This window comes from Polyodon spathula, chromosome 8 (assembly GCF_017654505.1).
Source record: "Polyodon spathula isolate WHYD16114869_AA chromosome 8, ASM1765450v1, whole genome shotgun sequence".
NCBI lineage: Eukaryota > Metazoa > Chordata > Actinopteri > Acipenseriformes > Polyodontidae > Polyodon > Polyodon spathula.
In genome coordinates this window covers 40,856,663-40,883,060 of record NC_054541.1, presented here as the reverse complement: position 1 = coordinate 40,883,060, position 26,398 = coordinate 40,856,663, and the positions used below count along the sequence as shown (strand labels likewise).

At 36.7% G+C, this 26,398-nt stretch overlaps 1 protein-coding gene across 1 annotated transcript in view; it reads right to left on the bottom strand.

Annotated features, from left to right (window-relative positions):
• The window catches only part of LOC121319137 (dedicator of cytokinesis protein 4-like), an 84,828-nt gene extending 70,596 nt beyond the window's left edge, over positions 1-14,232 (bottom strand). Inside the window, exons 1-7 of the mRNA XM_041256318.1 lie at positions 14,208-14,232; positions 10,570-10,610; positions 10,159-10,214; positions 8,976-9,072; positions 7,761-7,909; positions 6,244-6,328; positions 3,661-3,812 (exon numbers count right to left, since the gene is read on the bottom strand). Of these exons, the coding sequence (XP_041112252.1) occupies positions 3,661-3,812; positions 6,244-6,328; positions 7,761-7,909; positions 8,976-9,072; positions 10,159-10,214; positions 10,570-10,610; positions 14,208-14,232 (605 nt within the window). The remainder of the gene's footprint in view (positions 1-3,660; positions 3,813-6,243; positions 6,329-7,760; positions 7,910-8,975; positions 9,073-10,158; positions 10,215-10,569; positions 10,611-14,207) is intronic.
• Positions 14,233-26,398: the final 12,166 nt, after the last annotated feature.

Sequence of the window (26,398 nt, the reverse complement as noted above, 5' to 3'; positions counted from 1 at the left end):
CTTGCAAGGAAAATAAACCTACAGAAAGTTAGCATGTAGAACTCCTGTGTACCTGTAAAGCCACAATGAGCTGTAAGAAAGAGAAAATAATAATAGGCAAGGGAGATACAGTTCTGCTTGTGCAGCCTCCCAAAACAAATCATTAGTGGAAACAAGATGAGATTAAACTCTACAGCTGCAAACTACAGTAGCATTTGTCACAAGCCGTTAAACAAAGCTGAGGCAAATTCAAAAGGAATGTTTTACTATTATGCCCTCATATAATTATGTTACATGACAATAATGTCAGTAACATGCATTCATACATACATTCCTAAATGTCAACAGCAATACATTCTTAATATACATTTATTTTTCAGTTTGGGTACATTTACATTGCAATTTTATACACAGGCCGGAATGGCGTTGTAATATTGCATTCCTTCAGACCAGGGCAAGAAAGAAACCATTTGTAACAATAAATGAATGCCTTTATGACTGGCTGTAGAACAGTAAATTTATACTCTGAAATACAATATCTTACAAAGCAAAGGATACATTTGGAAGAATAGAAGGCTTGGTCTGTAATCTAGTATATTGTTCTGCTATATTGTGGAGTTCAACTAAAAGTTCAGATAAAATACTGCCTTCAAGCTGAAGAGTCAGTTTGCTTTAAAAAGTTTTAGAACTTTACTTTATTGATTAGTCTGTGCTCCCTTGTGTCACAAATCATTCAGCAAAGGCATGACACCTGGCCAGGCTCAAAAGCTGACAAACATGTGATACTGGTGGGATTAAAACACCATTAAGGGTAAACAAGGTTCAGTGACATGTTTTACACTCTTGGGCAAATCCATATCTTCTACTTTATTGACTGTAAATAAATATTCCAAGAATCTTTTTTTTTTTAACGAATTCAGAGTTGATGGAAACATCCCGAAAATGAAGAATGAAGAATATTTAACACCATCAACCAAACCTCAACCATAATTATGCATTTGATCACCGCACAGATGCATAATCAAAAGAGCAGACACATTCAAACATTTTGTATTATTGCTCACTAATGAAGACATTTGAAATGGTGTCTGCATAGGCAATCTCTGGACAGTCTGTCAAGGTGCATTCTGCAACATTGCTAACTAAAATACACTTTATCCTTGGTTTATTTACAACAACACAACAGTACAACTGTCAGCAGGGCAGTCCTGGATTCAATTTGGCAGTGCAGATAGGAATATGGTCTTCTATCATATTGCCTGCCACCAGGTGTTTTCTCAGCAAGCAGGTAATAAATCCACCTCTTTGAAAACGTTTGTTATCCAACACACAAAAGATACTGATAAAAGACTTTGTGTAAAACCTGTGTATGCCTTCTTAACTTTTTAGCACTACTGTCTGAACATCCTTCCTCTTTCTAAAAGCATCTTATTGTATTTGTTTACTGCATCTTGAAATGACACAGAAGATGAACTCTAGTAATAATCCAGTTGGCTACAGATTTCTTTTAGTGTAATCTGACAGCTGTATCTCAGTGTTTAGAGCTACCGGGCATGCAGTGGACATTAATAAAGGTTTTCCTTAGCTGTAGTAATACTCCTTCATCTAAGACATTGCCCTTGCCGGCACATCAGACGATGAAAAGCACCCAACAGTGGCTTTCATTTCATGCCATACTCGAGGCACATACAGTATTAAATTACATTTTCTCCAGAAGAAATCCTAAAATTAAGTTAGGTGATAATAAACCGTCCTCCAGGCATTAAATACTAGTGTTTATATTATTTTATACAAAAACAAAGAAAACTTATTTTAAATTATTAACATGAACCATACAGTAAATTTTAAAAAGTAGTATTTAAACAACCCGAAATACTGTGCTTTAAGACCCCACTACAGACACACACCCCTATTTTAAAACTGCATTTTACATTGCCATAATGATCCCCGTCTATAAAGACACCCACAGCTGTTTTTAAGCATGGACGACATTGTAAAACAGCTACAGGTAATTAAAATTTGAAAAACATACAGATTGAAAGAAGCAGAGGACAGTGGCAGAGGAAATTATAGCGAAACATGTATTAAATCAGAGCCATTTGGAATCCCTAGCTTACAAAGAGTGATCTATAGTAGCATGGGGTCTATTCACGGTTTTACAAAATTTAAACAAGTTTTCACTGGAGGACAGACAAGAACACTTCCAATGGCTGTTCTTCATTTCATTATTTCAGCTTGTAGTCACACTGAACAAGCTGAACTGTTTGCAACGATGCATTGATCTTTACAGGATATATGGTGCAAATTAGTATTGGCACACACAGAGAACAGTAACAAACATGAAACATGTACTATGTGCATGGAGTGTGCGGTTTCAAACTCTCCACATATTTCAGTGCACAACAAAGCTTGGCTGTTCAGCTGTGTTCATGCCGTTCACCCATTTTTCCAATTCTGAAATACATTAAAGACACCAAGAGCTGACAACCTTCTTCACGCACCCTCAACTAATTCTTTAATTTCCCTCCCGTAACAGCTGTGGATAAACAAATCAACCATCCTTGTTAAGCACATTGTTCAGACCCTACACTACATTGTAATAGACACCTACTCAGCATATTGACACTGTCTCTACTAACTTTACCACATAATACAGTTATTCCTTTCAACCTCATGTTGGAAAACTACAAGAAAAACAAGGATAATTGATTATTTCCTCCTTTGCCTCAGCTTCCTTCCTGTCACATGACAGGTGCAGCTGTAACTTTTTTTGGGGCTGTTTTTCCTATTTTTATTTTAAAAGAATCACAATGTGATGTACAATTGTACATTTAAATGCCATCCCATTTACTGAACTGTTCTCAGCCGCCTTTAAAATAATGAAATCCTGATTACAAATTGATGCAAATGACCACCCTGACCTTTCTTAAAAGGCTGATTTCATTAAAACATCAAATAACTTGTTCACCCCAGTACCCTTGCTGTGCCATGATTGAACCCCCTTTATGCATCACTAATGCATGTTGAAGCATTAGCCTTTGGACTATCATGTATTTCAAAGTAAACTTCAAAATGCCAAGAGAAAATGGTTTTCCTTTTGTTTAAACTGCCACTTTTGATGCTACAGTCCTGCACCAATTCAAGCACTATGAAGAGCCTGTGGGTTTGGTGGCACTGCAAGATAAGTCACTTACTACCCCATCATTTTGACAATATTTGCAATTGGCACATCTATGGAGAAGAGCATTTTTACTATAAATAATGCAAAAATGAAGAATTAAAAAAGTACAGAATGATAAAATAGCTTTCAAGATATAGCCCACCCACCATACAATATATAGTGGTTTCAACTTTCAAATGCAATTTTAACAATTTGAATTTTGTTTTAAAATGAACACCTTGTTTAATAGAATACATGTTTGCATAAAGATATAAACAAACAAAATAACATATAATTTGTCTGATATAGATTCGCATAACAAATCTGCCACTTGTAATTGTGCTTTTTCTAAAGAAAGGATTATATGAAAGTCTGGAATAAATCACAGGCAGAAATGGTTTCTGGAAATGCTTACAGAGCAATATGAATGATGCATCTTCAATGTAAAAATAAATGTGCTTCGAGCCTTATCCATTCCACAGGGACTGTACACTGTATAGATCATTGATATCAAAAATCACCTTATTGGACGGTTCTCTCGGCTGTCGTATAGGGAAAAGAAGACCTCCAGCTCTTCCCCGAGGTTACAGCTCATCAGGCTTTTCATTTGCACAAACAAGTGGTGTGTGCTAGCGGGGACGGGGGTTTCTTTCTTCCGATGCCGGTGTTCCATCTACAGAGAGAGAGCAGGTTCATACACATTAGGAACCTCAGAACATTCATCTGTCAATCAGGAAGCTCCACTGTAGAGCACTACCACACAGCAGACAACTGCAGAACATTCAGATAGAACTTGCTAGCTTTAAAAAAAAAAAAAAAAAAAAAAAAAAACTGAAGGAAAGCAAAACATTGAAAAGGTAAATGTATCTTTAAATTAGAGATTAACTGCTTATAATGTTTGTTTGTTGTTAAGTCACTTTGTCAATTTCTAAATTGCAATGAAATCCTAATTAAAATCGGGCATTACCTTGGTAGTGGACATCATAGTAGGCTTCCTAAAGCAGTCAACTACCAGGCAGTAATGCCCTTTAATCATGGTTCAGTTGCTTAAGTTTTTAAGAAAGAAAAGTCAACAAAAAAGATATTTTAATATTTGATCAAATTCAATTATTCAGCAATTTATCCTTGTCTCTTTAAAACAGCAGTAAATGTGAAAAGCTTGGTCCTATTTGCATTTATGAGGTTTACGCCTCTTATAAAGCAAATTGGTACAGGTCTTAATACCACAGTTTCTTCTTTAGATTCACATTCTGTAGTATGCTGTTTTGTCAACACATCCTGGTGACTTTAAAGCTCAAAAGTGTAAGGCACCTCTGTGGACTCAAAATAATCTCATGGGTTTTCTCTAAATTCAGCTGATCCACAACATTGTAACCATTTACTGTATATGTCCCTCTGCCCCTAGTGAGTGTAAGAAATAAAGGACAAATATTTAGCTGAACATTACAACCCAAATCAGTCAGCTACAAGGAACTAGAGCATCTTAGATGAGCCCACTTGCCTCCTCTAGTTCGTAATGTTCTTATGATTAAACATGTATGTCCTTATGTTCTATTAAAATTACAATAACTTTACTGCAGAGCATGTAAGAGGTTCATTAAATGAGACACATGTTGTAAGACCCTACATTAAGGTTTTTGACAAAATTAGCTTATTCAAAGTTACATCCAAGCCCAGGAGGAAACTCAATGACAAGTTCACTGGTGGACACTGTCCGAAAATGTCACAAAAAGTCAAGTAAAGATGCTTCTTTCTTTTTTTTTATTGATCTGTTAAAGCAATATTTTTCAAGTGGCCTTTGACATAAAATCTTAAGACATTGCTGAGCATATATCTTTGTACCAAGAATCTAATCAGCAGTGCACTTGCATCACAGAGGTGACTATTTATGACAACATGCGCTGGATGCCTTGAGACCAATCAGCTAAAGCCCTTTGAATGACTACAGTTTGTAAGAAAAACGAATTCCAAACTCAAAAATAATAAATGCAATACAAAGCAGAATCAACCTGAACATGTTTTTCTTTTAACTATGAAATCATGACAACACACTTCTCTCCAAAAAGTCTTAAGACAGACAAATAATGTCATAGATGACTGGGAAAGGGGATGACCATTTTATAACCCATCTTTGTATCCTTAAACAGATTAAATTGAGACACAGGCAAGCATAATCAAAATGTGAAATATGTCCATATTGGATGTGGAATATTGGCTTTTTCGCATTTGTTGTATCAGTCCAGGTTATCATCATTGGAAAAAAAAGCATATGTTCCACTCTGACATTCAACTTCGGTAGTAAATTAATAAAATCTGGGGATGCACAAACAGTCAAGGGGAGATCTTGGCCCTAATTCTTTTGCTCTCTGTAATAATAAAAAAAAACAAAAAAGAAACATAACAAAGATTATCCTGCGATATAAGATTCCCGGACTTCAAAATCAGGTGCCCAGCCAGGATTACATCATAGAACGATTCTGTTATGCAATCCAACCCAACACTTTAGCACTGGTACATCTGTCAGATACTTTACTCCTTTAAAACTGAGTATGACCCAAAGGATGAATGTATGTATGTATGAACTGAACTATAGATGAAAAGTTGCTGTAGCATCCTGGTACATAATCACATGTGTGCGTAGCTTAAACTCACACCTTCTGTCTTGCAGCAGTATGTGACCTACTCTAAATGACCCAGGATGCAGCCATTTCTTTTTTTTTATTGCAATCATTTGTTACATATTTGCGCACCCTGAATGAACTTTAAACAGAAAAACGTTCTCAGCACAGTGAAAGAGGGGGACCAGTAATTAAAAGTTAATAAAGAAAGAGGCAATAACATACATTTTACAGCATTGGTTAGTAGTCTTTTAAATTTTAAGTTAATCAAAAGCATTAGATAAGTTAATACAACAGTTAACTGAAAGAAACCTGTTTACTTTCGCACAAATACTCTGAATGTGTACCAATACATTTATTCTGAAAAAGGAAAGAACATCAAGCTCGGTTCTAAATTAGGCAAATATAACAGTAACCATGGAAATTGGCTGTTTAGAAGTCCTATCACACGCTGGCAAGAGGAGATAATGGGCACTGTCTACTTACCAGTTTGTACAGCTCTGTAACACTGATTTCATCCGGGTCCACCATACTAAACTCTTTCCTTGGAACCAAATCCAATCCCAGCTGTCTGCAGAAGGAAAACAGAACTGTTTCAGAAAATCCTTACAGACTCCTTTGTTTTATCCCAAAAATATATAAATTTATAAAAAAACAGCAATTAAAAAGATGTTTAAAAGGGTCATTACATGGTATTTGGTTGTCTGTGAACTGCTGTACAGACATTGCAGAATGACTATTAATCATTATGAGTGGCCTTGAGTGAAGACACCATGTCAGGAAGCTTTTTGTCAAAGGAACAGAATTATAATACATAATTAATGTATCCAAAAGAAACTTTGATATACCACATTACTAAAACATGAACATCCAGCTGTGAAGATACTAAGATAATAATAGAAAGCTGTCATTCTTCCACCTCAAGTGAACAGCCTTTATAGGCTCTAGTAGTGTGTGGTTTTAAAATGAAGATGCCCTGATCCTCACCAACGGGATTTTTAACAAAATCAAAGGTTCTAGCACTGTTGCATATTTGACACACTTGCATTGGTTCTGCAACATTTTAAAAATCAATAACGTTTTAATCTCTGACCATAAATCATAATTCACATATTGACAAATTTAATAAGCACTTATAGGGAAACGTTACAGGCATATTAAAATGTGAGCACTAGTCTCATCTGTAATACTGTGACTATTAATTATTATTAGTAAGCAGCTCTGTGATCAGTATGTAACATACTGTACAAAAGAACAGAACAGGTACAGGTGAAAATATCTTGCCACGATACTGCTTTATAAAATTGACAGATTACAGACTCTGTATGCAAAATAAAAAACAATGTATTCTGGGGAATAAACTGACATTAAACATGCCAGACAATGTTTAAACAAGTGCTAACCTTGGTGCTTTAAAATCCACACGATTAACTACGAGCAGCACTAGCAATATTATCACTTGTCCACCTTTTCGTCTGTTAAAGATCTTTTCATTCTTTGCTTGAATTTTATTCTTCAATTTGGGAATAAAATGCTTTTTATGTAAAAAAAAATAAACAAAGACCCTTGCTAACTTCACTGTCTAGAATCTTAGGGGTACCATTTCAAAATGTGCATGCACAGCTTTTGGCTAACTGTACATTCAAAGTTTTTTTTAAATGTAAAAAGGTATTGCTTGGAATACAATATTTAAAACCCCTCATTTATTTAAAGGATGAATGAAAGTGTGCTCTGATCTAAATATAAAGTTGTTTTAAAAAGTCTCATTAGGAGTCTGTATAGAAAATCCAAAAGATCATTAGTTGGGAACCTGATGTGTTACAAGAACTACTAGCTTTAAAATTAATACCATATAGAAAATGTAATGGCTGCCTGGACTTCAATGCAATATCCGGAGCATTACCATGTCTACAATGTCATGTTAAGTTTAAGATGCCTGCAACACAATTATGAAACCATTTTAACAGAGAAACACCAGCATAATGAATTGTATCAGTACTCACTCATTTCCCCAGTCAAGACGTGCAGTGATGTGCTGCTTTACATCTTTCATCCGGTCGTGAGTTAGGTGCCCTATGAGTACTTGTCTTCGTAGGTCTAATATCTCGTTCATTACATGCCATAGTCTGTGGAACAAATCCCCTTCATTCTTCTGTTCAATTAAAAACAACAGTCATTTGTCATTAGCCTGCTCTAAGGAAAGCATGTCTTATACAGTGTTTACATATTAACTAAACACTAAGAATTTCACATTTCCTAAACATCTTATATATATATATATATATATATATATATATATTTAAAATGCAACATATCAGAAATCCTTAACTGTCTAGTAATATTTAACAGAACTGCAATTACATACTATTTCAGAAACCGTAACTGATGTGTACAAAAATACTGTACGTAAATACACATTTGTATTCCCCAAAATAATTCCTCGATTGTATCATTCTAACTTGTATCATGAACTACACAAGGAATTCCGTCATTCAAATACTCTGTTAACTCTTATAACAACCTGTCTCAGAGATGGCTTTGTGGTGATGTCAGACCAGGAAGAGAATGGACACATAGCATTGAGAGGTAAGCGCTGCTGCACGTTTTATTACTAAATAAAAAGACTGAACAAAACAAAACCACACACTGATACAAAATAAACATCACGATAGCCAAAACAAACAGACAACACACCATGAACAGGGAAGATTATGATGGTTAAAAGCCAGCACGAGTAGCACTTGTTTACTTTCTGTATCTCAGTTCTTATTTGTCCCTTTCCTCCTCTGGACAACCCAACCCCGTTCCGCCAAAGCTGCTTGTTTTTATATTGTGGCTGAGGGATTAACTGGCTATCAATTACCATAGTTTATCCCCCAAACACAATCGGCACTGTTTTCTCATATGCGTGGCCAACAGCCAGTAATCACTCGCTCTTGACTATGCATTGTCACAATTTTATCTGGATGGGGCATTTTAACCCCATCCAGGCTGTAAACAATAACAATAAAACGGCATGTTTTTAAAAAACACAAAACAGTATATTAAAATAATACAACAAAATAATACATATTCACACAGGGGTGTGGAGAATCCCGTCACACAACCATAAAGGTGAAGCATTATGCCATCACCACCATCATTACACATAGTTTCATTGAAAGTTATTTGCAGTTTAATAATATAAATTAATATAACAAAATATGTCCACTAGTTACCACGTAAAGTTGTTTCCACATAGTGCCCCAATCTCTCAAAGTCGAGGTCATCTCAGTGATGACAGAGTCTTCTGTCGGAATGACTGTTTCAAATTGCCTATGGTACACAAGAGTGTGATTCACTGCTTACCCGAACAGCATCAATTTTTAAAACATCAGACAATACCCTGTTGCAAAAGATATGATGCACTCTGTACAAATCAGAGCCTTACAATTTTTTTTTAATATTATTTAAAATATGGAAGAATTCTTTATACTGTCTAAGTATTCATTTTCATCAACATGAGAATGATCTGCAGTTAATTTGTTTTGTCTATATGACCTTGTAATTCAACGACATAAAAAAGGGACAATCAATATATTTCTGTAAGCATAAAATTGTACAGATTGTGTTTACTGTTTGATTCAACACATGACATAATATCTGTATTCAATGTCTTTCTATCCATATATGTATCTGCCTCTCTTTGCTTAACCATCTGCCTAAATCCAACCATCTATCTAATCACCAGGGAATCACTTCAGTCTTGAAGTACCCTTGTTCCCCCTGGGACATCATTTTCATTGCACATTTTCAAAAGTTTTACTGCATAGTACTTTGCAATGTGATCATTTTATTTCAATATCCATAAAAAGAAAAAAAAAAACTAACTTGCTTTCAAATAATACCATAAAGATCAAAATCATACAAACGAAAAGAAAATAAAGCTCCCATTGTCCGCTGAAAATTGATAAAAGGCGATATAGGGATAAAGCCCAGGTGGTTTCAATGACCTAAGCCATCTTTGGCTGACACAATTTTGATTGCATCGTTGAGTGAAAAGGGAGAATCAGATTGTCTTTAAATTTAACCAATTTTGTATTTCTCCCATTTGGAAAGTCTTAAGTGTGAGTCTAATGCTTTATAAATCAGATTTTCTTGTTTTCAATTCCAAAAAGTAAATGAACTACAAAATGGAAGCAATAAAACAAAATCTAAGAACCAACATTTTCCTCAGTTCTGTCTGATGTTAACTGTAGAGAGAGACTACAGTTAAAAAGAATTATTCACCCTGTGGGCAACCACGAAGTAACTTATCTGCTGAAATTACACTAACATTCAAAGGACTTTCTTCAAACAAACTGTTCAGTACATACTGTGAAAACCGTCAGTTAAATCCGGTCAATACGGCACCTTACTTACCCTTTGTTCTTAACATTAGCATTTTTCAAGTGCACATAGTTAGATGGAAAAATTCCCTGAGAAGAAAAAAATGCACAAGTGAAGTACATAAAAAAAAAACACAATTGCTGTTTTTACTCATTTATTCCATGTTTCAGGTGACCTGTCCATTATCTAAAGAATGGCACTGACACCAGTTTAATTCTGCACAGAAAGATAAGAATACAGTGTTTAATTCGCCAAACAAATTAACTTTTGAATTATAGCTCTAACAGTGACTAAATGCCTGTCTGAAAATAATTCAATTAAATTACAGTACAGGTTCACTTTCAAGTTAAGGATTAGTGAATATCTCTGTCAGAAAGGGCAGTGAGAACCACTAACCCTAGGGTAATTGAAAACTAATACATGTATTTAAATAAAAAGCATCACCTTGGTATTTGGATTCTTCAGAACAACCCCTCTGTACCAGCCTGTAGAGAAAAAAATCCCTACGTTTACATCCCTTCCAGTGACAATTATTCTGCAAATTTGATTATGTAAATGACAAATGAACAAAAGTGTTGGCAAAAATAGAAATGGCATTTGTACAAGGAGATTTCAGAGATGAAATAGCAGATTCTCCTTAAACACACATTCATGAAGTACTGAGTACTGCATGACTGAGGATGAGATCGCAAAGGGGGTTTCAATAAAAACAGCTTATTTTGGAGTATTTGGATTATATAACCAGTACACTCAAGCTTTGCATCTGTTTAGCAACATACAGCAGAACAGTCAGATTCACCCAGGCAATGGATGTAAATGAATACAAAACAACAGATGAAGTCTGTGCAGGTCTTTAGTGAGTTAACTTAGCAATGTAAAAGCCACACACACATTATTTTATAAGAACTGAAGGTTGGATATGACACTGGATGAATACAATAAGACAGCAAGATCTAGAGACCAGTTATGTGTAGTGGCAGCACATTTTCCATTTTTATTAAAGTATGTGCCATGCAGATAGACTTGTTATCGCTTCAAACTGATCAGGACACTCTTATGGTCTACAACATGGTCTGGACTTTGATTCTTTTTCTATGAGTTTTTTTTTTTTCTGTGGGGATTTTATTTTTTTGTCTTAATGAATCTATTCAAGAAAAGAAAGTAGAAAAAGGAAAATAGAAAAAGGGTTGATGACATATGACCAACTACAGTACTTTAAGGAAGCCCTGATACGAAAAACAGGAAACTCTTACAAAACTGGTTTCAGAATTAAAAGGGAACATTTATAGTTCTAAAGAACATAAAGAACATAAAGAAAGTTTACAAACGAGAGGAGGCCATTCGGCCCATCTTGCTCGTTTGGTTGTTAGTAGCTTATTGATCCCAAAATCTCATCAAGCAGCTTCCTGAAGGATCCCAGGGTGTCAGCTTCAACAACATTACTGGGGAGTTGATTCCAGACCCTCACAATTCTCTGTGTAAAAAAGTGTCTCCTATTTTCTGTTCTGAATGCCCCTTTTTCTAAACTCCATTTGTGACCCCTGGTCCTTGTTTCTTTTTTCAGGCTGAAAAAGTCCCTTGGGTCGACACTGTCAATACCTTTTAGAATTTTGAATGCTTGAATTAGGTCGCCACGTAGTCTTCTTTGTTCAAGACTGAACAGATTCAATTCTTTTAGCCTGTCTGCATATGACATGCCTTTTAAGCCCGGAATAATTCTGGTCGCTCTTCTTTGCACTCTTTCTAGAGCAGCAATATCTTTTTTATAGCGAGGTGACCAGAACTGCACACAATATTCAAGATGAGGTCTTACTAGTGCATTGTACAGTTTTAACATTACTGCCCTTGATTTAAATTCAACACTTTTCACAATGTATCCGAGCATCTTGTTAGCCTTTTTTATAGCTTCCCCACATTGTCTAGATGAAGACATTTCTGAGTCAACAAAAACTCCTAGGTCTTTTTCATAGATTCCTTCTCCAATTTCAGTATCTCCCATATGATATTTATAATGTACATTTTTATTTCCTGCGTGCAGTACCTTACACTTTTCTCTATTAAATGTCATTTGCCATGTGTCTGCCCAGTTCTGAATCTTGTCTAGATCATTTTGAATGACCTTTGCTGCTGCAACAGTGTTTGCCACTCCTCCTACTTTTGTGTCGTCTGCAAATTTAACAAGTTTGCTTACTATACCAGAATCTAAATCATTAATGTAGATTAGGAATAGCAGAGGACCTAATACTGATCCCTGTGGTACACCGCTGGTTACCACACTCCATTCTGAGGTTTTTCCTCTAATCAGTACTTTCTGTTTTCTACATGTTAACCACTCCCTAATCCATGTACATGTGTTTCCTTGAATCCCAACTGCGTTCAGTTTGAGAATTAATCTTTTGTGCGGGACTTTGTCAAAAGCTTTCTGGAAATCTAAATAAACCATGTCATATGCTTTGCAATTATCCATTATCGATGTTGCATCCTCAAAAAAATCAAGCAAGTTAGTTAGACACGATCTCCCTTTCCTAAAACCATGTTGACTGTCTCCCAGTACCCTGTTACCATATAGGTAATTTTCCATTTTGGATCTTATTATAGTTTCCATAAGTTTGCATATAATAGAAGTCAGGCTTACTGGTCTGTAGTTACCTGGTTCAGTTTTGTTTCCCTTTTTGTGGATCGGTATTACGTTTGCAATTTTCCAGTCTGTCGGTACCACCCCTGTGTCAAGAGACTGCTGCATGATCTTGGTTAGCGGTTTGTAAATTACTTCTTTCATTTCTTTGAGTACTACTGGGAGGATCTCATCCGACCCAGGGGATTTGTTTATTTTAAGAGCTCCTAGTTCCTTTAACACTTCTGCCTCAGTTATGCTAAAGTTATTTAAAACTGGATAGGAACTGGATGACATGTGGGGCATGTTGTCAGTATCTTCCTTTGTAAAAACTTGTGAAAAGTAATCATTTAACATATTTGCTATTTTTTTTTCTTCATCTACGATTTTGCCATTTGTATCTCTTAAACATTTAATCTCCTCTTTGAATGTTCTCTTGCTGTTGTAATATTGGAAAAACATTTTGGAATTGCTTTTAGCTCCCTTAGCAATGTTTATTTCTATTTCTCTCTTGGCCTTTCTAACTTCCTTTTTGACTTGCGTTTGCAGTTCTGTGTACTCTTTCTGCGTACTTTCTTTTTGGTCCTTTTTTAATGCTCTGTAAAGTGCCTTTTTTCGCTGAATATTTTTTTTAATTGATCTATTAAACCATTTTGGCAATTTAGTTTTACATTTAGATTTGTCTACTTTAGGGATATAATTGTTTTGCGCCTCTAGTACTACATTTTTGAAGAACAACCATCCTTCTTCTGTGGGTGTTTTCTCTATTTTACTCCAATCTACTTCTGTTAGTCTCTGTTTCATACCTTCATAGTTTGCTTTTCTAAAATTGTAAACCTTAGCTTTAGTCTTTACTTTTGGGGATTTAAAAAACACTTCAAATGAGACCATGTTGTGGTATTGTCTGATATAGTTTAACAAAAAAAAAAAGTTTACCATCATTTCGTGGCTTACTTTCAAATTCAAACTAAATATTTCTTCATAACAATTTTAGTACAAAAATTATTAAAAAATAATTATTTTAACACGACTTCAAGAAAAACGAGAGCGAGAGAGAGAAAGAGAGAGATAGGTGAGGGTAGAAATACTGCAGTCTAGGGGTGGGAGTGGGGTTCCTAGCAGCTGAATGATCCCAAAACTTTCTCAAGTCAGATTATAAAGCGTGCCAAAAATTCAGCATTGACAATGGGGCTTGGTAAACCATTCCCTACCACTCCTTGTGAAAACAATGTAACCAGCTCTCTGTCCTAAGAGGATCTCTGTTCTGTTTAAAGTGTTGGCTAGGGTTAACTTTGACAACTCTTAAAAAACGTAACATTCCTCTTTGTTCTAAAATATATTATATTCCCTCAAACTGCAAGTATTATAAAAGACCAATGAGGTTATTCATAAATAATGCAGCACCCCCTTGTTATTGCAGGTTTCAATAAATCAGTTAGTCCTGTGCATGTACTGTACTATACTTTACTTGATGAGGGTCTTTCACTGTTCATGGTTTTCAATATTTTAACATTGTGTGTCAGGTACAGTAGTAAAATAACAAGACCTGTAGTTAATTTTAGTCGCTGTATCATTAGTGTTAAGAATGCCAGGCAGTTTGCAATACAATCTCAAATTGAAATACATGTCAATTTTTGGCAAGGATGTGGAAACACCTACTTAAGAACAGGCTTTTTGACTGGCAAACACTGTGTTTCACTGCCAGGGGTCTAAGTTGATTAAAATATTCCTGCAATAGCACTGTTGCTTAGGAAACAGTTTAGTTATGCAAAGCGAAAAAGGGATCAAGCAGGTTGAAGGTACGCTAAGAAGAAACACTTCTTTATAGGCACATGCAGGGCCCACCCAGTACATTTTTGAGAAGTAATATTTGAAAAAAAGTATAAACACCAGTCATCTTAACGTTAGGTTTAAAAGGTGAAGGTTTCTGTAGCTCCAGGCAATGTACTCCTCTGGCCAGTGACCATGAAACCACTTTCTGATGTATTTATTTACTTTTTAACTATTGAGTGCACCGTTTGGGGAAAAAACAAAACAAAACAAAAAAAACCTGCACAGGCATACCATTGATACTTGTTTGTTGTGCTATTGATTGCTCCATGTGTCTACTCTCCTGAAAGTGACAGCTGAGCTTTGAGTGGTTATTTCTTAGATAGAGTCACACACTTTTCAAGCTGTTAAAAATACCCATCTGTTTTCACAGGGCAAAACAGCATGCCCACATGAGCCCAATTCATATTTTGCTCTACACTGTACATATGCCATATTAAATGTACCTCAGTTAAACGAGGCAGTCTTCCCAGCGACAGCGAGTGGGAGAAGTACAGGCGTGGAAAAGTACAGAGCAGTTTAGAAGCAGAAAGGAGAAATTGCATCTTGAATTGCTTTAATCAGAAAACAGAGGACATTGGGGAAACACAGCAGCAACTCAAAGTCAAACAGCCGCGTGTGTTTTTCTGATAACAAACAAGCTGAAACTCGGAGCAGATGATTCAAATTCAGCGCCGTTTTGAGACACGGGCGAGGGGAGGAGCCAACAGCACAGCAGAACAACGCAGTTAAACGAGGCAGTCTTCCCAGCGACAGCGAGTAGAAGCGACAGCGAGTGGGAGAAGTACAGGCGTGGAAAAGTACAGAGCAGTTTAGAAGCAGTTTGAAAGCAGGTTGACAGCTGCAGGAGAAACTAAACTTCAAAAAAAACCCCTCAACATGGTCTTCAAGCCAGTAATCTGTGACACCTGCTTGATGTGGGAAATCCGAGAAAACCCAGCGGAGCTAAACCAAGTATGCGTAAAGTGCCGCGCGATCCAGGATTTGCATAAACTAGTAAGTATGCTAGAAATGGAGCTGGAAGAAGTGAGACAGCAACAGGATCTTGAGGAACCGGCACACCCACAATTCATGGAAGTCTGCATCACCCCTAACAGACTGAAAGCCACCAGGGAGATAGAACAGCTGGGTTCAGGTAGGCAGAAGCAGGGAAAAAAAGAAACTTCGTCAAACACAACCACCAGAAATCAAAACAACCAACAGATTTGAGTCACTTCAGAATTGTGATGAGCAGAACCAACAACAAGAGAATGAAAGGAACAACATCCAGGACCCTATTGACAGTGGTGACCAGACAGCAAAAAGAAGGGAGGTCATGATTGTTGGGGACTCCATATTGAGAAACACAGCAAGTTCAATTCGCAGTTTGGACCCCCTTACTACAACAGTGTGCTGCCTTCCAGGAGCCTCGGTCAAGAACATCACTGAGAACGTGGACAGGCTCCTAGAACGAACAGGAGACGACCCGGTAGTAGTCGTCCACGTCGGTACAAACAACATTGGAAGAGACAGACCAAAATCCCTGCAAAACAAATTCAGAGAGCTAGGAAGGAAATTAAAAGAGAAAACCAAAACTGTGGTATTTTCTGGTATACTACCGGCACCTTGCAAAGGACCATATGGACAGCTGGAAATAATTAATCAAAACGCATGGCTGAAGACGTGGTGCACAGACAGCAAAAAGAAGGGAGGTCATGATTGTTGGGGACTCCATATTGAGAAACACAGCAAGTTCAATTCGCAGTTTGGACCCCCTTACTACAACAGTGTGCTGCCTTCCAGGAGCCTCGGTCAAGAACATCACTGAGAACGTGGACAGGCTCCTAGAACGAACAGGAGACGACCCGGTAGTAGTCGTCCACGTCGGTACAAACAACATTGGAAGAGACAGACCAAAATCCCTGCAAAACAAATTCAGAGAGCTAGGAAGGAAATTAAAAGAGAAAACCAAAACTGTGGTATTTTCTGGTATACTACCGGCACCTTGCAAAGGACCATATGGACAGCTGGAAATAATTAATCAAAACGCATGGCTGAAGACGTGGTGCACACGGGAAGGCTTCACCTATCGTGATCATTGGACCACATTCTATAACGAGGACTATCTGTATAGACGGGACGGACTGCACTTAAATAACAAGGGAACTAGTTTACTCGGAGAAAAGATCCTCGAGCAGGTTCAGAAGCATTTAAACTAGAAAGGAAGGGGGGAGAAATCAACAAAAAAACAGAAGGGAGACCGCATCAAAACAAGAACAACAACTCAGGTAAGACAACCATTAAATGTATTTATCTAAATGCTAGAAGTATCAGAAACAAAATTCTAGAACTTGAAGCTACTGCACTAACAGGTAACTATGATGTGATAGGTGTTACAGAAACGTGGTTGTCTGAGAGTGATGGGGACGAATATAATATTTGTGGGTATACACTGTATAGGAAAGACAGGCAGGACAGAAGAAGAGGAGGGGTAGCGCTATACATAAGAAACAGTCTTGAAGCCCAGGTGTAAAACCTGGACAAAGAAAATAAAACCGAATCAATATGGGTCAGAATAACGGAAAAAATTCAAAAGGCATAATAATAGGAGCATGCTACAGACCGCCAGATTCAGATGGTGAGCACAATAATCTGTTATACAATGACATTAGAAATGCGTGTAGCAAAGGAGAAGCCATACTAATGGGGGATTTCAACTTCCCCCAAATAAAATGGGAAAACCCGGTGGGTAGCGCGAAGGATGAAATAGAAATGGTGGAAATGACAAATGACTGCTTCCTAACACAATTTGTCAAGGCACCCACTAGAGGGGAGGCATGCCTTGATTTAGTCTTTTCAAATAACGAAGATAGAATAACTAAAACAGAGGTCAGAGAACCACTGGCAAACTCAGACCACAACATGGTCTCATTTGAAGTGTTTTTTAAATCCCCAAAAGTAATGACTAAAGCTAAGGTTTACAATTTTAGAAAAGCAAACTATGAAGGTATGAAACAGAGACTAACAGAAGTAGATTGGAGTAAAATAGAGAAAACACCCACAGAAGAAGGATGGTTGTTCTTCAAAAATGTAGTACTAGAGGCGCAAAACAATTACATCCCTAAAGTAGACAAATCTAAATGTAAAACTAAATTGCCAAAATGGTTTAATAGATCAATTAAAAAAAATATTCAGTGAAAAAAGGCACTTTACAGAGCATTAAAAAAGGACCAAAAAGAAAGTACGCAGAAAGAGTACACTGAACTGCAAACGCAAGTCAAAAAGGAAGTTAGAAAGGCCAAGAGAGAAATAGAAATGAACATTGCTAAGGGAGCTAAAACCAATTCCAAAATGTTTTTCCAATATTACAACAGCAAGAGAACATTCAAAGAGGAGATTAAATGTTTAAGAGATACAAATGGCAAAATCGTAGATGAAGAAAAAAAAATAGCAAATATATTAAATGATTACTTTTCACAAGTTTTTACAAAGGAAGATACTGACAACATGCCCCACATGTCATCCAGTTCCTATCCAGTTTTAAATAACTTTAGCATAACTGAGGCAGAAGTGTTAAAGGGACTAGGAGCTCTTAAAATAAACAAATCCCCTGGGCCGGATGAGATCCTCCCAGTAGTACTCAAAGAAATGAAAGAAGTAATTTACAAACTGCTAACCAAGATCATGCAGCAGTCTCTTGACAAAGGGGTGGTACCGACAGACTGGAAAATTGCAAACGTAATACCGATCCACAAAAAGGGAAACAAAACTGAACCAGGTAACTACAGACCAGTAAGCCTGACTTCTATTATATGCAAACTTATGGAAACTATAATAAGATCCAAAATGGAAAATTACCTATATGGTAACAGGGTCCTGGGAGACAGTCAACATGGTTTTAGGAAAGGGAGATCGTGTCTAACTAACTTGCTTGATTTTTTTGAGGATGCAACATCGATAATGGATAATTGCAAAGCATATGACATGGTTTATTTAGATTTCCAGAAAGCTTTTGACAAAGTCCCGCACAAAAGATTAATTCTCAAACTGAACGCAGTTGGGATTCAAGGAAACACATGTACATGGATTAGGGAGTGGTTAACATGTAGAAAACAGAAAGTACTGATTAGAGGAAAAACCTCAGAATGGAGTGTGGTAACCAGTGGTGTACCACAGGGATCAGTATTAGGTCCTCTGCTATTCCTAATCTACATTAATGATTTAGATTCTGGTATAGTAAGCAAACTTGTTAAATTTGCAGACAACACAAAAGTAGGAGGAGTGGCAAACACTGTTGCAGCAGCAAAGGTCATTCAAAATGATCTAGACAAGATTCAGAACTGGGCAGACACATGGCAAATGGCATTTAATAGAGAAAAGTGTAAGGTACTGCACGCAGGAAATAAAAATGTACATTATAAATATCATATGGGAGATACTGAAATTGGAGAAGGAATCTATGAAAAAGACCTAGGAGTTTTTGTTGACTCAGAAATGTCTTCATCTAGACAATGTGGGGAAGCTATAAAAAAGGCCAACAAGATGCTCAGATACATTGTGAAAAGTGTTGAATTTAAATCAAGGGAAGTAATGTTAAAACTGTACAATGCACTAGTAAGACCTCATCTTGAATATTGTGTGCAGTTCTGGTCACCTCGCTATAAAAAAGATATTGCTGCTCTAGAAAGAGTGCAAAGAAGAGCGACCAGAATTATTCCGGGCTTAAAAGGCATGTCATATGCAGACAGGCTAAAAGAATTGAATCTGTTCAGTCTTGAACAAAGAAGACTACGTGGCGACCTAATTCAAGCATTCAAAATTCTAAAAGGTATTGACAGTGTCGACCCAAGGGACTTTTTCAGCCTGAAAAAAGAAACATGGACCAGGGGTCACAAATGGAGATTAGAAAAAGGGGCATTCAGAACAGAAAATAGGAGACACTTTTTTACACAGAGAATTGTGAGGGTCTGGAATCAACTCCCCAGTAATGTTGTTGAAGCTGACACCCTGGGATCCTTCAAGAAGCTGCTTGATGAGATTTTGGGATCAATAAGCTACTAACAACCAAACCAGCAAGATGGGCCGAATGGCCTCCTCTCGTTTGTAAACTTTCTTATGTTCTTATGTTCTTATATATATATATATATATATATATATAATATATATTATATAATATATATATATATATAATAGTCAATTTGGCTGTAGCAGAAGGCAGTTTGTTCGCCAAAGGGCTGGAGAGCGGTACACGAATGAGTGTCTGCAGGCAACAGTGAAGCATGGTGGAGGTTCCTTGCAAGTTTGGGGCTGCATTTCTGCAAATGGAGTTGGGGATTTGGTCAGAATTAATGGTCTCCTCAATGCTGAGAAGTACAGGCAGATATTTATCCATCATGCACTACCATCAGGGAGGCATCTGATTGGCCCCAAATTTATTCTGCAGCATGACAACAACCCCAAACATACAGCGAAAGTCATTAAGAACTATCTTCAGCGTAAAGAAGAACAAGGAGTCCTGGAAGTGATGGTATGGCCCCCACAGAGCCCTGATCTCAACATCATCGAGTCTGTCTGGGATTACATGAAGAGAGAGAAGCAACTGAGGCTGCCTAAATCCACAGAAGAACTGTGGTTAGTTCTCCAAGATGTTTGGGCCAACCTACCTGCCGAGTTCCTTCAAAAACTGTGTGCAAGTGTACCTAGAAGAATTGATGCTGTTTTGAAGGCAAAGGGTGGTCACACCAAATATTGATTTGATGTAGATTTTTCTTCTGTTCACTCACTTTGCATTTTGTTAATTGATAAATATAATCTATTAACATGTCTATTTTTGAAAGCATTCTTACTTTACAGCATTTTTTCACACCTGCCTAAAACTTTTGCACAGTACTGTGTGTGTGTGTGTGTGTGTGTGTGTGTGTGTGTGTGTGTATATATATATATATATATATATATATATATATATTGTAATACAGCTGGGAGGGGGTTAATATCCTCCCTGCAGAAAACATATGCGTATGCACATTTTGTTAATTGCCTTATTATTAATTATCCCCTGCACCGGGTAGCTATTGTTAAATTAAACCCAGGTGCAGGGTATTTATAGAGAGCAGCCAGACTGTTCGGGGCTGCTGTGAGTGAAGAGCCCGGTTGCAGCAAGGCAACCCGAAAGTGTACGTGGGCGTGTATGTATACGTCTTTTTGTGAACCGGTAAACAGGTTAGCTGTCCGGTCTGTGTAGTTAGGTTCTGGTGTGTATTAGTTATTGCTCAAGAAAAAGCTAGGTGTTTGTTTTGTTTATTTCGTTTGTATTTTGTTTCTGTTTGTGTGTATTAAAATAGCGCGTAAGCGCTTTAAACTCCATTTCTTGTGTCCTGGGTCCTGAGTTAAAGGGGCAATAAACCATGTGAGTGGCGGAATCTATTACATATGGTGGCAGTGTGTGTGGGCGCCCCTACGACCCAAAAGAAATGGAAAGCATAGAGGAGTTGATCAAGAGGATCAACAACAATACTGCTGCTCAAAGAGAGCAGACTGTGAGACTGGAGAGAGAGCTGAGAGAGTCGGGATGGGCTCCACTGGAAAGAAGGGAGCGGGAGCCAACAGAATTGGAGCTGCTACTCCAAAAGTGGGAGCCGGCAGAAAATGAGTTGTCGGCAGTGCCAGCGAGAGAAGTCCCGGAGTCGCCTGCACCAGAGGAGCTGATGCAGGGATAACAGGAGGAAGAGACCGTCCCGGAGCCACAGGAGGTGAGCACCGCACCTCCACCACAGCTCCAGCCCATAACCCCGGAAAAGGATCTGTGTTTTAGGGGATGGGGTGGCCTTGGAATGGCCGATCAGTGTTGCACACTTGTGGCGGAGGATGTGTAATACAGCAGGGAGAGGGTTAATATCCTCCCTGCAGAAAACATGTGCGTATGCACATTTTGTTAATTGTTTTATTATTAATTATCCCCTGCACCTGGTAGCTATTGTTAAATTAAACCCAGGTGCAGGGTATTTATAGCGAGCAGCCAGTCTGTTCGGGGCTGCTGTGAGTGAAGAGCCCGGTTGCAGCAAGGCAACCGTAAAGTGTCGTGGTGCCGAAAGGGTACGTGTGTGTGTGTGTGTGTGTGTGTGTGTATGTGTGTGTGTGTGTATATATATATATATATATATATATATATATATATATATATATATATATATATATATATATATATATATATATAGTACCCTCCAAATTAAAAAGAATTACCATTGTACAACTTTTCATATTTGTTTTGAAACTGTACTGTTTCCCTCATATGCAGTTTTGAATACAGCCATCAGAAAGACTGCTGCAGGACTATGTGCTTCTAGGTATGAGTTTATCTCCGGATCTTCTAGTGGTAAATTTAAATTGTCCCTCAATCTAACTCAATCCCAGCTTTAAAGACCAAGAACAGGAAAAAAGAACACCTTAAATGGATGTTACAATTAAAAAAAAAAACAAAACAAAACAAAAAAAATCCCCACTAATTAACAATTTTTTAATTTTATAATTTTATTTTCAGGAACCAGCAGATCATTTTATAGACCTAATAAAAGACTGATCAGCGACAAACAAACAGTAAAAAACAAAGTAATTTTAAAAATTGTATTAATGTAAGATAATTTATAATAAAAGTTTATTTCTTCTAGGAACCATGAAGATTATTTATCGACCTAATAAAGACTAATATATGCCATTTTTTTATTTATGTAATGATTATTATTTATTTATTATATATATATATAATATATATATCTATATATATAGTTATATATATACTATATATAATATATCTTATTGACCCATGGGTAGGTAGGTTCGATATCTCTGGGTAGAATAGGTAGTTATAACAGGCTTGTAGAAAGAATAAAGCTGTTGAGAGGAGGCATAATAGGCCTCATTTAAAGTAATAACTATTGGGAAAAGGTCCAGTCCTTGAGTGGAGCCTTTAGATTTTGTCTGTTACAAAGATATTGACCTTGAGTACAGATCAAAACTAGTCTTTGTTCTTGTGTTGTTTTATGATCAGGGATGCTTGCTACCAGATTGATGCACAATAACGAAAAAAAAAAATCTGCTTTTCTGTCTTGTCAGAATTACATTTTGGGAACATAACCAAGCATACATGTTCGATGAAACTGCTTCCGGTTGAAAAAAAAATATGTGCAAGTGTAACAATAAATAGACCAAGCGTTCACTATTATTCAGACTTTTTGCTTAGTTAGCTATATTATGTATCAAAGCAAAAAAAAAAAAACGATTGTACTAACATCCCTGATTCCGATCGATATGGTCCAGTTCACAAAGTTTTAACTCACGCATGTTTTATACATTTTTTTTTTTAAATCTGTTTTTAAGAATAACATGAAGTCTGATATTCAGGAAATGATTCTAGCTTGTTTAACAAGAGTAGTCTATTATACAATAACAGCACCCTCATTAGTCCTACTCTTCTCAGAGGGCTGCACCCTGCATACCACTGCAATACAAATATTTATTATGACAAGGCAAAATACATGTTTGGTAAGTTACAAATACAAATAGCAGTAAAAATTAAATCAGTGGTGGATTCTGTAAGTGGTGGATAAGACATTATTCTATATATTATATATATATATATATATATTATATATATTAGGATATATATATATATCTATATATATAATCATTAGGGAGGACAGGGAGGGGGTTGGTACACTCCCTGCGTCATGTGAGAATGCAGGTCTGGTGTAATTTTTTTTAAATTTACATATTAATAGTCCGGGACCTACCCTTGATCATCACGTAACCTTTAATCCTCGGTGCAGGGTTACTTTAAGAGAGCAGCAGCAGTCAATGGTCAGGGCTGCTGTGTAAAGAGCCCGTCTGGGCAAGTGTGTGAGCCCGGACGTAGAAAAACTGAAGTTGTATTAGTGTTTTATGACAGTTAAACGGCTTAGCCATCCTGTGTGTTAGTCAGGGACCTCTTAGTGTATAGTCTGAGTTCCAAAACTGAGTTAGGTTTTGTGTTTTTGTTTCTGTGTTTAATTTGGTGTTTGTGTTATTAAAGATAGCGTGTAAGCACACAAACGTAAGCGCATACACTAAAGGGGCAACGAACGTGTGTGAGGTGCAAGGTGCAAAATCGTGTTATATATATATATATAAATGGAAAATACCTCAAAGAGGTTATAGACGTGACTCCAATATTAGCACTAAACTATACACCAATCGTACACCGATATCACCATGTGGGACAGCTTATTCACACCCTCGTGAAAAGGAGCTACTGAAAGAAAGAATACCTACAACAGAATACAACAACATTTACAACTTAAAAAAAAAAAGATATATACAATTTGGTTATCCTATGCATCTTTTCACAATATAACGGGAACTTTTAACAAAGGCTAGTCTTTACAAGGTCAGCAGCAGCAATCTCAACAGCCACAACACAGTAGACTTCAGGACTGTTCCTTCAAGACACTGTAGAAGCTCCAGAAATTGTTTATGAAAGTGATGTTACTCTTTACAAGTCTCTCTCATTAGCACAGCTCTTGTCAACAATTTAGTTTGTATTCATAATTCAACCAGACCAAGATTTCACACTTTCAAATGAATATATTAAAAGTTGTATTCACTACTAAAAGTGTGTAGTAATGAGAAAATATTTAATTACTATGCAGAGGTAAAAGTATCAAGAAGAAAAATGCTTTTGAAGCATCCCAGAATTTAAGATCTGTATATTATGTTTTGATGCAGTTTCTTTGTATTAAAATCAGTTATAATTCCCTTGTTTTTGATAAACTGAATTCCAGTTCGGGTTACTATTTCTTTGCAGTTTTCATAGCATTATGTGTATTTGTTTTCCTTGTCTTACTGCAGTTTCTTCACCGTTTCATTTACGTCTGGTAAGCGAAAAGCAAAATGCTATACGTGTTGTTAGACCTTTGTTGCCGTACGGCTATACTACATTACATGTTCATTCCTTTCTTGAAGTCTGAAGCATAGCTGCATTTAACTTGCCAAATGTTAACATTACAAAATTCAACTGAATGAAATAAGTTTTACTTTTGCAGACCTATAATACCTCATTAAAACAAGCAGTAAAATTCTGAACTCTCTTCCTGATTGAGTCTCACAGGAATACAGTCTTCACGGTGTTTGCCGCTTTAGATCAAATACAAGTTTAGATACATTTTTATCATGGGAAAGGAAACAAAAAAGACCTAATAGGTTGACTTCTGTGGCTTTGTCCTTAAAGGCAGTCATTCATAGATCAGTAACTAAAGCTCAAACTAAAGTCTTTGATGAGTAATCTGGGGCAGGCTATATAGACAGAAATCTTACTCTGTTAGAAAAAACGGGCCACTGCACCTACAGTAATAGCACAGCTGCTAGAGAGAAGATACAGTATGTGCTCCCGGCAAATTAAGCCTACAAACATTCTGCATCCACTCTGCAACCAAGAGCTCTAATAAGAAAGAGATAATTTCCAAACACCAATCTCCCATCTCCTTCACTGTTGCTAAGTCCGGTTCGCTTTTTTTTTTAAATTTCATTATCCAAAGGAATGTGGACGGCTTTTGGGCATTAAAAAACACAAAAAGGTTGACTAAACTTCTGGAAAACACTGAGCAAAGCAAGATAATTCAGGAACAAAAAAGCTGTTTCAATTATTTTTTCGGATATCTATTTAAAAGAACTTGAATCATCCAAGCTGTATTAAGTAACCATTAAGCTCATGCAGCACTACAGTAAACTAAAAACAAAACAAACAAACAAAAAAACACATGTAACCTACAGTCAACTACTCAGTTCATTTCAGCAGAGCTTGCTTGAAATTACCCCCCTCTCTGAAGAGTAGGTACAGCTCTGTGGTAGACCGCATGTCAATTGGAGCTATTTACTAAAAATACAGTACAGCATATTATTAAATCTGAAGACTGTTCTCTGTTTGTTAAATATTCTGTCTGCTTCCAGTGGCTTTATGTTTAGGACAGTATAAGGAGTTTAACATAATAGAGTTGTTTTCTTTCACGGAAGAAACTAAGACAGACTCTGCAGTACCATATTTTTGTAGTGGGTCCATATGGAGTGTGTGTCAGTGTTTAAGTTCACGGCATATCAATTTGCTAAAGGTTAGCATAAAGTGCAGCAGGTTTTTTTTTTTTTTTTTCTGCTATTCCAGTGCTTAACCTGATAACAATGGGCACAACAAATCTTTCTGCTTGGAATGTCCCAAAGAAAATAGTATTGCTTGGATGTTCTTGATCTGATTGACAAAATCAAAGTCAAATGGTTATGATTTCCTCTTAGATGCAGAATCTGGCATTGGGATACATGGATGGGTTATACATGGATGGGTCTAGGGGAAAAAAAATGTCTACATACTGAATTTCAAATGCCCTTGTCAATTCACATGACAGAACACCATCTCCATTGAAGCAAACAGTAAAGTAAATAAGCATTTAAGAGAAGGCCCTTTAGGAAAAAAAGACGAACCTCTCATGCTTCATTTGTATAGAATTTATTTTTATCAAGATTTGACATTAACCATTCTGCTTAATGTAAAAAAAAACATTTACCATTCTGCTTAATGTAAAAAAAAAAAAAATTTACCACTCTGCTTAATGTCAAAAAAACACATTTACCGTTATGCTTAATGTCAAGTATTTTAGTGAAAACTAAAAGATCGCAAGACTGCCAATATGTGCAGAATTGTGTGAGGTTTTGTCAGGACCAAACACCACATTTCAGAAGAATGAAAGCAAATGAATTAAACGGCTGGACCTACAGCATTTATTTGTCATTACAGTACATGTTTTAAATTCTGAAATACAGTATTTCTCAATA